General features: G+C 44.9%; 1 protein-coding gene across 3 annotated transcripts in view; it reads right to left on the bottom strand.

The window, feature by feature from the left end:
* Positions 1-13,701, bottom strand: part of ADAMTSL3 (ADAMTS like 3) — a 355,448-nt gene that overhangs the window by 154,779 nt on the left and 186,968 nt on the right. For all 3 annotated transcript variants that reach the window (XR_007149622.1, XM_047846695.1, XM_047846696.1), the window contains exon 9: positions 11,429-11,586. Coding sequence is in view for 2 of the 3 variants with exons in the window: in XM_047846695.1 (XP_047702651.1) it covers positions 11,429-11,586 (158 nt within the window). In the remaining variant the exon portion in view is untranslated. The remainder of the gene's footprint in view (positions 1-11,428; positions 11,587-13,701) is intronic.

The following is a 13,701-nucleotide window of genomic DNA, read 5'->3' as shown; positions in this document are numbered from 1 at the left end:
TAAAGATAAAAGAAAGAAAAATGAAAGTTTACATAAATTGAATATTTGTAACACTCTGAGTTAATCAGGAAAAGTAAAATCTGGTTCTTGGCTGTCTCAGAGACAAATCTTTGGATGATCTGAATGAAATGAAAATTAGATAAGGAACCAGTGAACAAGTTTAGGAATGAAAGAGACATGGTTACAGGTACAATGGAGATGTTTTTTAATGATAAGGGAACGCAGCATGATTACCTTTGAAGAGTTGGAAGACTTGGACGAACTGGATATTTCTCTAGCAAAATATAAATTTCAAACTTGGCTCAAAAACAGAACCCTAAATAAATCAATATGCCTAAGAGGGACTAAAATAGTTTTCTGAGTCCCAACCATTATCACCAAAAGAAAAAGAAAAAAAAGAGGAAGAAAAAGACAGAAAAGGCATTAAACCCAGATGTTCTCCATAAAGAGATGACGCCCTTACTGGAGCAGATGCATTTAATTGCTGACCAATATCCACTTCCCCTTCCCATCCGCCAAAGGCTCACGCCTGTTCCGGTGTTCATTCCTCCCCCATGTGTCTTAGCGCCTGACTGTCCCATGTGACCATGGCGGTCACAGCTGCCTTAGCAGGTGTGGGACCCATGAGAATGCGCCTCTCCCTCGCACAACTGCAGACTGTAACGGCTCGGCAGCGCCTGTGGCAGGTCAAGGTCCCCGTGGGCTGCTCCCACCCCATGGTCCGAAGCAGGCCATTTCCTGGGAGACACTGCACCATGTGATAGAGGACTCTGGCTCAGGGCCTCCCCTGCAGCCTTGCTGAATCCCCCAGGACCACCCTTCAGTTTAAGATGCTCCCACCCGACTTTCTCTCCTTCCCTCTCTCCTCTGCTTCTGAAGTCAGATCTTCACTACCGCCGGACAGCTCTCCTGGCCTCTCTTGGTGCCATCTTGCCTCTTCCTCGTGGGTATCCCGCTCATAAACGTCTTGCACATCTAGTCCTGTCTTGGCATCTCCTCCTCCTCTCCCTCTCCCTCCCCCTCGGCCTCCTCCTCCTCCTCCTCCTTCTTTGAGCAATTTTAGATTTACTGAAAAACTGAGCAGAAAGTACAGCACTTCTAATAAAACCAACACACACCGGTTTCCTTATTATTAACATCTTGCATTGGTGCGGTCCATTTGTTACTATTGATGAATCAATACTGGTACATTTTTTTTAAATTTTTATTTATTTTTTTATTTATTTGTTTTGAAGCCATTTCTTTTCTTTTTTTAGTTTAAATTTTAGTTAGTCGGGCACTTGAGTGGCTCAGTCCGTGAAGTATGTGACTTTGGCTCAGGTCATGACCTCACAGTTCCTGAGTTCGAGCCCAGCTGACAGCTGGAGCCTGTTCGAGCTGGGCTGACAGCTTGGAGCCTGGAGCCTGCTTCAGATTCTGTGTCTCCCTCTCTCTCTCTGTTCCTCCCCTGCTCAATCTCTCTCGCTCTCAAAAATAAATAGGGGTGCCTGGGTGGCGCAGTCGGTTAAGCGTCCGACTTCAGCCAGGTCACGATCTCGCGGTCTGTGAGTTTGAGCCCTGCGTCAGGCTCTGGGCTGATGGCTCAGAGCCTGGAGCCAGTTTCCGATTCTGTGTCTCCCTCTCTCTCTGCCCCTCCCCCGTTCATGCTCTGTCTCTCTCTGTCCCAAAAATAAATAAACGTTGAAAAAAAAAATTAAAAAATAAATAAATAAATAAATAAATAGACATCGGGGTGCCTGGGTGGCTCAGTCGGTTAAGCGTCCGACTTCGGCTCAGGTCATGAGCTCACAGTCCGTGAGTTCGAGCCCCGCATCAGGCTCTGTGCTGACAGCTCGGGGCCTGGAGCCTGTTTCAGATTCTGTGTCTCCCTCCCTCTGACCCTCCCCCATTCATGCTCTGTCTCTCTCTGTGTCAAATAAATGTTAAAAAAATTTTTTTAATAAAAAAATAATAAACAAATATTAATTTTTAATAACAAATTTTAGTTATTTAACATACAGTGCAACATTGGTTTCAAGAGGGCATCTGCTTCTTGATGAACCCAGAAGGACTAACGCCCAGGGAAAGGCTGAGAGCGAGCACATGACCCAAGTCTTGTCAACGAGACGGGTAACAGGTCTGTTGCAGAGCTCTTGAGAAAAGTTCTCCCTGCTGAGTAGGTTCACAAGAAATAAAAAACCCTCCTGAGCGTCTGGACAAGGCCTTCTCTGCACGTCGGCTTTCCAGTCTGAATGCAGGGCAATTACAAGCCAGTTCATTTGTTTAGAAGTTGACACCTGACATTGCGTCTCTTTAGGCCACGCCCTGTCATGTCAGGCGGGGAAGTGGCCCGCCTCTCGACTGTCCTGTCCTTCAGACCGACCGCCTCCATGGTGCTTTTCCACTTGGGACGCCCGAGTCGGGAAAGGAGGGACAGCTTGGATCCGTGTGTGAAGGTCCTCGTCCTGTCGCCGGGTCCTCTGGCCACTGGGAGGACCGCAGGGAGCTGCAGACCCAGTGGCCTCGGCTGTGTTGTTTCCTGGCCACGGGATGGTGGACTCCTCTGGTGACCTGCCTGGTCCACGCCCTTCTTGTGCGGCAGGTTGTCAGTGGTGTGGCTGCCACTCCCGCCCAGTCCCTGGCCTGGCCTCGAGCCCCTTACCTAGGACACTATACGCTTTACTGCCTGAGCCAGGACGATTCTGAGAGTGAAAGGAAGGGCCACTGAGAATTAAGCCAGAGCCACAGGCACAAACTGGGTCTTTCCTGAACAAAGTAAGAGGCACGGAAGCTCTACCTTTACCCCTCGGCCGCAGGGTCATTTTGCCCCCACTGTGTCAGCCCCTCCAAGGTTGCCCAGTCAAGGGTACAGGGAATGTCCCAGGTCCCTTCCATGCCACGTGGGGGCCGAGGAAGCCTCCAGGGAGCTCAACTCACACTCATGCCAATTCTGTTCCAACGGGACTCCCCCCCCCCCCCCCAGGTTGTTGCTGACAGAAGTAAATACCTTACGGGGCCTCCTCCTCTGGGGCTTCTAGATGAACAGTGGAGCATAAGCTCCCTTTCTGCCTTTGCTTTGAAACCCAGTTAAGATGCTTCCCTGCTCTGGACAGTGACCGCCGTCATGACATGTCTCCTGGCCTCACCTCCTCCAGCCTGTCTCTTTGCACATCCCTGCCAGATCCTACCTTAATAATAGAAAGTTGAACATCAATGCTCGTTCTCTGCATTCCTGCTAACAAACCCGAATCACCAACTGCCACTTTCGAACCCCCAGGGCCGATTGCTCTGCTGACGAGGCACACGGTCAAGTACACAGAACAGCAATGAAGAAGTGCCTATTAACATGTGCAGAAGTATATTACTTGCGTTTCATTAAGAAAATGATTTTCCAGGGGCGCCTGGGTGGCGCAGTCGGTTGAGCATCCGACTTCAGCCAGGTCACGATCTCGCGGTCCGTGAGTTTGAGCCCCGCGTCGGGCTCTGGGCTGATGGCTCGGAGCCTGGAGCCTGTTTCCGATTCTGTGTCTCCCTCTCTCTCTGCCCCTCCCCCGTTCATGCTCTGTCTCTCTCTATCCCAAAAAATAAATAAACGTTGAAAAAAAAATAAAACAAGAAAATGATTTTCTAACAATGGTAAGAAAAATAAACTCAGATTCAACTACCTTACTTGGCCACTTCAAATTAATTTCCAAAATTTACAGACTAGCTATTTATACAAAACTCTGCTTGCTTTCTTTTTCTTTCTTTCTTTCTTTCTTTCTTTCTTTCTTTCTTTCTTTCTTTCTTAAATGTGTGTATCCAGTTTACGCATATAATTTAGCTGTGAATTCTGGTAACTACTGGAACAGTATTTGAACTGCTTTCACCGAGAAATTTCTCTCAACAGATCACATGACGGCAAACATCAGGTGAGATTTCAAGTCTCTGCCTCTGTGGTTAACGGCAAATGCTCAGGTCGAGAGGGAATTCTGATCGATGGACATGATGAAAATAGGTAAATTTTCTTTTCTGTTGGGCACTAGTATGGGCTGAATTGGGTTCCCCCACAAAAAGATACGTGTAAGTTTTAACCCATGGTACCTCAGAATACATCTTATTTAGAAATAAGTAGGGTCGTTGCAGATCTAGTAAAGTGAATGTGAGGTCGTTAGGGTGGGTCCAATCCAAAATGTCTGGTGTCCTCAGAGAAAGGGGAAATGTGGGTGCAGAGGCAGACATGCCCAGACAGAGAAGGCCAAGGGAGAATGCTCGAGGACAGAAGCAGCTGGGGAGAGGCATGAAACAGACTCTCCCTCAGCCCTCAGAAGGAATCAATCCTCCCACACCCTGATCTTGGACGTGTAGCCTTCAGAACTGGGAGTCAATGACTATCTGTTGTCCTTCAAGCCACCCAGTTTACAAAGGTGCTTTCACAAGAGCCTCGGGAACCTAGCACAGGCACTGACCCTCACAACTGTGTCTTGCTGTGTTCTGAAATACCTGTGAATGTGCAAATTCAGTCACTGTCTGCACCACACTGAAGATACCTGCTCTTTGCAATAAAGGAGGACAGACAGTTTCAAATCTTTGCATCCTTGGATCACGCAGAGGTGCTTTCATAACTGCCCATAAAGAAAGGAGAGACAGTGTAAGGAGAGAACACAACATGTATCTAGAGCTGAGGCTGGGGGAAACTGACGGCAGAGGCTTGCCTGGCTGAAAATGAGTGGGAAGAGATATCAGAAAACCTTTTCCCGCAGACACACAAAATATCTGAGTGGGAGAAAGATGACAGGTATCTGGAATAAAGAGGAAGGTTGCAGACCACAAGGAAGAAGAGCTTTTTTTTCCCCTCCCTTAAGATGGATATGTTGCAAAAGAGAGGGAAGCCACCAGCACAAAGTGGTGAACCATGGAAAGAGAGGTCTTTACCAAAACCATTTCGTTTTGTTCTCATGGGCATACTCCTGAAATTGATATTCACAAACATCTACTCACAGAGGCAACTGTTCAGAAAGTCCTCCCGGAACAGATAGTGCCTACGGTACCCTCCAATCAACACGGCCTAGACATGAAGTACCCGATCAGGACTCTCTACTGCTACCTGGTGGCAGCATACACACATTCGAAAAGCGAAGTACGAACACTTGAGGGGCGCTAACACAAAATACTGTGACCCAGTAGCGCCGTGATGAAGGTCATCCATGAGAAAAAGGTCATTCAGGAAAACAAAAATACATAAATCCACTGGGAAAGAAAAAAAAGTGTCATTTTCAAGAATGGTCCAATCATGAAAATATAGCTTCTGAAAAAGGAGAAAGACATTTTTTTTTTTTTTTTTGGTCTCACTGGTGCAGTGGATTGCTAGGCTTTACAATCTGAACAAGAGCCACAGAAGAATCTGACATCCCACCGAGGCCTTCAGAGGTTACTCGTGATGTCAGAATATAATGGTTTCTAACAGTCTGTTTATTACCAGTCCAAGAAGTAAGGTCTAATCTGTGCCCGTATGAAAGAGTGTGCCTCAGTATCCCCGGGCGCACCCATGACTGTGCTCTGTTGGCACTGAGCGGGCAGAGCCGGTCTCCTCTCTACAGCCTGGGTTGAAGTCAGATGTTCCATTTTTAGACCAGCTGCTCTCGGTTGATGGGAATGGGAAGAGATACAGCAAAACACATTGCCGCCCATCGCTGGCGACCTCATGCGCACTTTCAGCTTCCCCAACTGCAGCCACACCCGATGGTATGATGAGCCGCGAAGATGTGAGCGGAACCAGAGCTCCCCCCGCTTAGCGACAACACAGGCTGGGTAAAAGTACAGTGTTCCCAGGAAAAAAAAAAAAAAGAAGAAGAAGAAAGAAAAAAGGGGGAAAAAAAGAATAGAAAAAGTAACCGATGGAAAAGTATATTTCCTAGAAACCCACATTATTTGGACAAGCTTATAAGTCAGGGAAAAAACAACACCAGAGTCATACTGCTTCATCACGGTGTCTGATTTTGCCAAATTCTCTCCCACCAAGCGCACGCCACATTTATGAAAGAAAATGGCCACAGGCACGAAATTCAGGCTCCAGTTATGTGTGACTCAGACAGCTGTATGCAACACCTTCTTTGATGGATATATATATATATATATCCATATATATATAAATATATATATATATTTAAAAACCTTTCCGTCAAGAGAGATCAAAAGCTTTCCAGGAGTTGAAGTTAAAGCCCAGAATTGTTTATTAAATCTGAGAAAACCAGAACCCAGAGAGGAAAACAGAAAATAGTACTAAAATCAGACTGGGGCAACATGTCACTGAAATATATTCTATTAGGGGGTGAACACAGAATTTGGGCCAGAAGGTGTAAAAGAATTTTTAATTATGCAAGTGATATATGACTGTGTTCTTCTCGTTAAGAATTGTTTTAGGGGCGCCTGGGTGGCTCAGTCGGTTGAGCATCTGACTTCGGCTCAGGTCATGATCTCGCAGTCTGTGGGTTCGAGCCCCGCGTCAGGCTCTGTGCTGACAGCTTAGGGCCCGGAGCCTGCTTCGGATTCTGTGTCTCCCTCTCTCTCTTCCCCTCCCCTGCTCATGTTCTCTCTCTCTCTCTGTCTCAAAAATAAAAATAAAAACATTTTAAAAAGTTGTATTAAAAAGAATTGTTTTAAGTATCAGAATACTGTAAATAAAGCTAAGATCACTCCCCCCAAAGCACCTATCCCTTCTAAAATAACCATCGTTTTGGGTGCAGGGCTGGTTCAACATTCGCAAATCAATCAATGTGATACATCACATTAATAAAAGAAAAGATAAGAACCATATGATCCTGTCAATCGATGCAGAAAAGGCCTTTGACAAAATTCAGCAAACTTTCTTAATAAAAACCCTCAAGAAAGTCGGGATAGAAGGAACATACTTAAAGATCATAAAAGCCATTTATGAAAAGCCCACAGCTAACATCATCCTCAACGGGGAAAAACTGAGAGCTTTTTCCCTGAGACCAGGAACACGACAGGGATGTCCACTCTCACCGCTGTTGTTTAACATAGTGTTAGAAGTTCTAGCATCAGCAGACAACAGAAGGAAATCAAAGGCATCAAAACTGGCAAAGATGAAGTTAAGCTTTCACTTTTTGCAGATGACATGATATTATACATGGAAAATCCGACAGACTCCACCAGAAGTCTGCTAGAACTGATACATGAATTTAGCAAAGTTGCAGGATACAAAATCAATGTACAGAAATCAGTTTCATTCTTATACACTAATAATGAAGCAACAGAAAGACAAACAAAGAAACTTATCCCATTCACAATTGCACCAAGAAGCATAAAATACCTAGGAATAAACCTAACCAAAGATGTAAAAGATCTGTATGCTGAAAACTATAGAAAGCTTATTAAGGAAATTGAAGAAGATATAAAGAAATGGAAAAACATTCCATGCTCATGGGTTGGAAGAATAAATATTGTCAAAATGTCAATACTGCCCCAAACAAGCTACACATTCAATGCAATCCCAATCAAAATTGCACCAGCATTCTTCTCGAAGCTAGAACAAGCAATCCTAAAATTCATATGGAACCACAAAAGGCCCCGAATAGCCAAAGTAATTTTAAAGAAGAAGACCAAAGCAGGAGGCATCACAATCCCAGACTTTAGCCTCTACTACAAAACTGTCATCATCAAGACAGCACGGTATTGGCACAAAAACAGACACACAGACCAATGGAATAGAATAGAAACCCCAGAACTAGACCCACAAACGTATGGCCAACTCATCTTTGACAAAGCAGGAAAGAACATCCAATGGAAAAAAGACAGTCTCTTTAACAAATGGTGCTGGGAGAACTGGACAGCGACATGCAGAAGGTTGAAACTAGACCACTTTCTCACACCATTCACAAAAATAAACCCAAAATGGATAAAGGACCTGAATGTGAGACAGGAAACCATCAAAACCCTAGAGGAGAAAACAGGAAAAGACCTCTCTGACCTCAGCCGTAGCAATTTCTTACTTGACACATCCCCAAAGGCAAGGGAATTAAAAGCAAAAATGAACTATTGGGACCTCATGAAGATAAAAAGCTTCTGCACTGCCAAGGAAACAATCAACAAAACTAAAAGGCAACCAACGGAATGGGAAAAGATATTTGCAAATGACATATCGGACAAAGGGCTAGTATCCAGAATCTATAAAGAGCTCACCAAACTCCACACCCGAAAAACAAATAATCCACTGAAGAAATGGGCAGAAAACATGAATGGACACTTCTCTAAAGAAGACATCCAGACGGCCAACAGGCACATGAAAAGATGCTCAACGTCGCTCCTCATCAGGGAAATACAAATCAAAACCACACTCAGATATCACCTCATGCCAGTCAGAGTGGCCAAAATGAACAAATCAGGAGACTATAGATGCTGGAGAGGATGTGGAGAAACGGGAACCCTCTTGCACTGTTGGTGGGAATGCAAATTGGTGCAGCCACTCTGGAAAGCAGTGTGGAGGTTCCTCAAAAAATTAAAAATAGACCTACCCTATGACCCAGCAGTAGCACTGCTAGGAATTTTTCCAAGGGATATAGGAGTACTGATGCATAGGGGCACTTGTACCCAATGTTTCTAGCAGCACTCTCAACAATAGCCAAATGATGGAAAGAGCCTAAATGTCCATCAACTGATGAATGGATAAAGAAATTGTGGTTTATATGCACAACGGAGTACTACGTGGCAATGAGAAAGAATGAAATATGGCCCTTTGTAGCAACATGGATGGAACTGGAGAGTGTGATACTAAGTGAAATAAGCCATACGGAGAAAGACAGATACCATATGGTTTCACTCTTATGTGGATCCTGAGAAACTTAACAGAAACCCATGGAGGAGGGGAAGGAAAAAAAAAGAGGTAAGGGGTGCCTGGGTGGCTCAGTCGGTTGAGCGTCAGACTTCGGCTCAGGTCATGATCTCACGGTCTGTGAGTTCGAGCCCCGCGTCGGGCTCTGTGCTGACAGCTCAGAGCCTGGAGCCTGCTTCTGATCCTGTGTCTCCCTCTCTCTCTGCCCCTCCCCCGCTCTCACTTTGTCTCACTCTATCTCTCAAAAATAAATAAATGTAAAAAAAAATTTAAAAAAAAAAGGCAAACTGAGGGTTGATGGGGGGTGGGAGGGAGGGGGGGATGGGTGATGGGTATTGAGGAGGGCACCTTTTGGGATGAGCACTGGGTGTTGTATGGAAACCAATTTGACAATAAACTTCATATGTTGAAAAAAATAAATAAAATAACCATCGTTTCTCAGGATAAACTTCCTGACAATAAATTTCATATTTAAAAAAGAAATAAATGACAAAAACGGTAATATAAAAAATAAAATAAAATAGCCATCGTTTATGTTTTCAGTTTTTTTATGTTTTCAGTATCCTCTCAAATCTTTTTTTTTTAATGTTTACTTATTTTGAGAGTGGGGAGGAAAGGCAGAGAGAGAGGGGCAGAGAGAATCCCAAACTGACTCTGCATTGTCAGCACACAGCCTGACGTGGGGCTTGATCTCATGAACCATGAGATCATGACCTGAGCCAAAATCAAGAGTTTGACGCTTAACCAACTGAGCCACCCAGGTGCCCCACATCCTCTCAAATCTTAAAAAAAAAATGTACACACACCAACCTGTAGAAATATATGGTTTATGTGTATGTTGTTTTTTTATGCATGGTGACAATAAAAAGTATATTTTCCATGCTGATGCTGCAACCAAACAATATCTGGAAAGGGTGACCTTTGTGGCTATTCCTTCCATTCCATCATTTTACAAGGACCTCCCACGCAGAGATCTCCAAGATGACCTGAGAAGAACACACGTTGTCTAAGAAGGAATGAAAACAGGACTAAAAAAAGAAAAGGTGCCTATGTGTGTGCATGTGTGCATGTGTGAGTGCATGCGTGTGTGGATGTGTGCGTGCATGTGTGCATGCATGTGTGTGCAGATGTGTGTGCAGATGTGAGCGCATGTGGGTGCATGTGTGAATGCATGTGTGTGGATGTGTGCATGCATGTGTGTTCATGCACGTGTGTGCAGATGTGTGCGTGTGTGCGTGTGCGTGTGTGCGCGTGCATGCAAGGGTGTACTTTAACTACTTGAGAATCAACTGGGAAAACCCTCAGGGGCGAAAGCAGCACAGAACTTTGGCATAACAATACGCCCGAGAGAAAGAATAGAAGGAAAGGAACATGACAATCATACTTCCCAAAAGCCTTTTAAAAATGCGATTGTCCAAAACTAACACAGGCTTAATGCTTTAAGGGTCTGACACAGAAGTCACTCACACATCTGTGAACAGCAAGGAGTGTCTGTGAAAGGCAACCTACATGTCTGTGAACCGACGCTCATGCCTTCAAAGTCAGGAACGCAACAGGGAGCAGCGGGGACCACGGCGCGGACAGAGTGTGCCCTGATGGGAACGCCCCTGGTAACCTGCTGCAGCCAGTTCTTGCTAGGACCAAATGTCAACTAGGAGCTCCATCTTCCCATTTTAAAGAGAAGCATAAAAATAGCTGATAGTTTTATGTTAAAGTCCTTGATTTTTAAATGGCGACTATGCACAACTCCGTCTCAAAGAAACAACACTGTGCAGTTCAACGCCTGGCTGGCCACACTGCAGGCTGAATCTGGAGCACAGGACACCGGTGTGCAACCAGGAACATTCTGTGACAGATAATTATGTGGTACACGGACAGGTCTTTCGAAGGCATTGAGTGCACGGGGAAAGCCCTTCCGGGCCGTTACTTGCTTTTCTCCATTTTCGTTTGGAATGAGTTTCTGAAAAGGGTTGGGACAAAACCACCCACGGAAATGCCCTTTCTTTTCTTCATGTCTTGGGTATTTTCAGTTTCATCAGAAGAATTTTCACACTGTGTTACCTTGGAAATATATTGGCCACTCTATTTCATATCCTCTGACTGAGGAAAGATGCACCCTGATTCGCCCAGAGAGGGGACAGAGGCTCAGGGTTAGAAACAAGAAGAGTTCTTAGAAGGACCCCTATGACGTGCCCAACGAGCGCATGTGATGAGATACAACTGAGGAAACAAACCAGGAAGGAAAGGGATGAGCCCCCATTTTCTCTGCAAGGAGACAGCACGCACAACACATTAGGACATGCAGCATTGAACCGTTGGCCATTTTCACGAAACTCCGCCTAGAGGTTTGAAACTGAACACAACCAGAGTCTATAAATGCAAAAACAATCCCTCCCCTAAAAAAAGTGAGGTCTGTTCTTAACTGGTGGGGTTGAGGAGCAGAAACTAGAGGGAGATGAACAATTTTTAGGAAGCCGCTGCCAAGATGGAAAGACTCATGATACGCGCTCAGTGTAGAAACAATCACTGATGACTTCCTGGTAAACAAACGCAGCGTTTCAAAAATTCAAGATGTGAGGAGCTTCAGATGCAGGACATTTGAGAAAAGGCGCATCGTACCTTGAAAATGAAATCAGCCATCAAAGGTCCTGGGATCTTAAAGGTCTGCCTCTCCGAGCCCCTCTGAAATTCAACTGTGGTGTTTTCTACAACAAAAACTCCAGGGCTGTTAAAGCTGTGTTCTCTTTTGCTTCCTTGAAGTGTTTTTGATTCGATAACTAAAATTTAAAAACAGAAGTGAAATGAGAGAACTATCTTGAAAGCATTCGTTCTATTTCAAAAATTATTTCACTACACGTATACCAGCATAGGAAGTAGCAGGATTCTCGCACCGAGAGTCGTGACAGCGAGGCCTTTCTTTCCAGGAATTAACTTTATTTGTGCCAGCACCTCTCAGTTGAGTTCATACCTGAAGAACTGAGCCCCGAACGCCACGAGGCAGAGGTTCTTATACTTTTTCTCTTTCTTTGTCTCCCATAGATGATAACACACAAACATGCAGTCTGATTAAGCGGTCTCATGTTACAAGGTCGTGAGGGATGTTGTCACATACACGTATAGCCAGGCTGCCTTGAGTTTTTGTTTTTTCCTTAGGGAGGGGACCCTACCACAATGATATCAACCCAATATCAACATAGCCACTTAGCTTACATGGACTCAGATTGGTGGGATACATATGCAAGCTTTTTAGTCATCCACAAAGGTGTGAGGTCCAATTGGGTCTATGCAACAATTTGGAGCCATTCCCGCGATAAGGGGAAAGAGGAAACATCTCTTCCTTCCTACTTTTTCATGATGTCGCTATTATTCAAAGTAAAGATATGTTACTCATTTGATCATCCATTGAGAAGATCTTAAGCCCAGTCTTTCATTTGGACAAAACCACCGTGAATTTTGAACTTGCTTTTTTCTTTTTTCAAGTAAACTTTTCATATTGAAATATAGATTCACAGGAAGTTGCAAAAATACCAGAGAGGTCCTAGGCACCATTTTACCCAAGGGAACAGTTACATCTTATATAATAACTACATTGCAGTATGAACACCAGGAAATCGACATCGGTAAAATGCGTGCATTCCTATGCCATTTTTTCACACATCACCGGGATGGGGACACAGCACTATTTCATCACCACAAAGATCTCTCCCCCGCATGTTATCTCTTCATTCACATTTGCTTTTATATGAACAGAAGGGCTTTTAGACCTCCTACAGAAAAATGTCAACAGTTGAACCAAACAGCATTTCTACTTTTTGTAAAGGATATTTCTTTCTGGTCTAAGGTTAAAAAAAAAAAATTCAGGGGCGCCTGGGTGGCTTGGTCGGGTGAGCATCGACTTCACCTCAGGTCATGATCTCGCGGTCCATGAGTTCGAGCCCCGCGTCGGGCTCTGTGCTGACAGCTCAGAGCCTGGAGCCTGTTCCGGATTCTGTGTCTCCCTCTCTCTGTCCCTTCCCTGCTCATGCTCTGTCTCTCTCTGTCTCTCAAAAATGAATAAATGCTAAAAATTTTTTTAAAATGTGTGGCCAGGGACCGGGACACATGCATTTCTGACCCCAGCTCTCTTTCCGTCTCTGCCTTGGGTTTTCACTGTCTTGTTTCTAAAATGTGGAGTCAGAACAGACAATATCACATCTTCTGCTCTGAAAGCTATACTTGATTCATGCATATTCAATGGCCCTTCGACCACCTTGAACCAAGGACACGACAGAACCCGAGCCCCAGGAAAGCTGAGAAAACACAACAAAACTGTCTGGCATGGGGGGCTGCTATCTGCACGCGGCTGTGTTTGGCTGCTTTCCTTTGATTTCTCTCTGCTCTCTGGAGCATCTGTGGGAATCCAAGAGCCCTGGACAGACTGCATGACACGCATTAGGAGACGTCCCTGATCATGCCTGACAGGCAGGCTGGGAACTTTTCTGGGAAAATTCAGAGCTCTTTGATCTACAGGAGTCATTAGCGGTCGAAGAACACTGCCGGCTACTTTCAGGCACACAAAACCCCAACCACGCTGGCCCTGATCGCTACGACCGCAGTGGATTTTTGGAAAGCGTGGGATTAAATTCAGTTCCTGGTTCCAATGAAGACATAAAACTGTTACAAAGTGAGCTGTCAGAAAAACAAAGATGGGACACTAGAGATAGTAAGAAGGCCCCACACTGCGTGGATTATCCCTCTGCAGTAAAGGAGGAGCAACAATGAGCATTCTGGAAACATCAAAACACACAGCGAAACTGGACAAAATCCATCCACACGGAGGGCTTGAAAGACACCGAGCTTCTAGACGGAGGTTCAGCCTGAAATGAGTTGAGGTTAAATGCAGATAGTGTTCA

Source organism: Prionailurus viverrinus, unplaced genomic scaffold (genome assembly GCF_022837055.1).
Source record: "Prionailurus viverrinus isolate Anna unplaced genomic scaffold, UM_Priviv_1.0 scaffold_40, whole genome shotgun sequence".
Lineage (NCBI taxonomy): Eukaryota > Metazoa > Chordata > Mammalia > Carnivora > Felidae > Prionailurus > Prionailurus viverrinus.
This window is presented reverse-complemented; position numbering and strand designations above follow the sequence as displayed.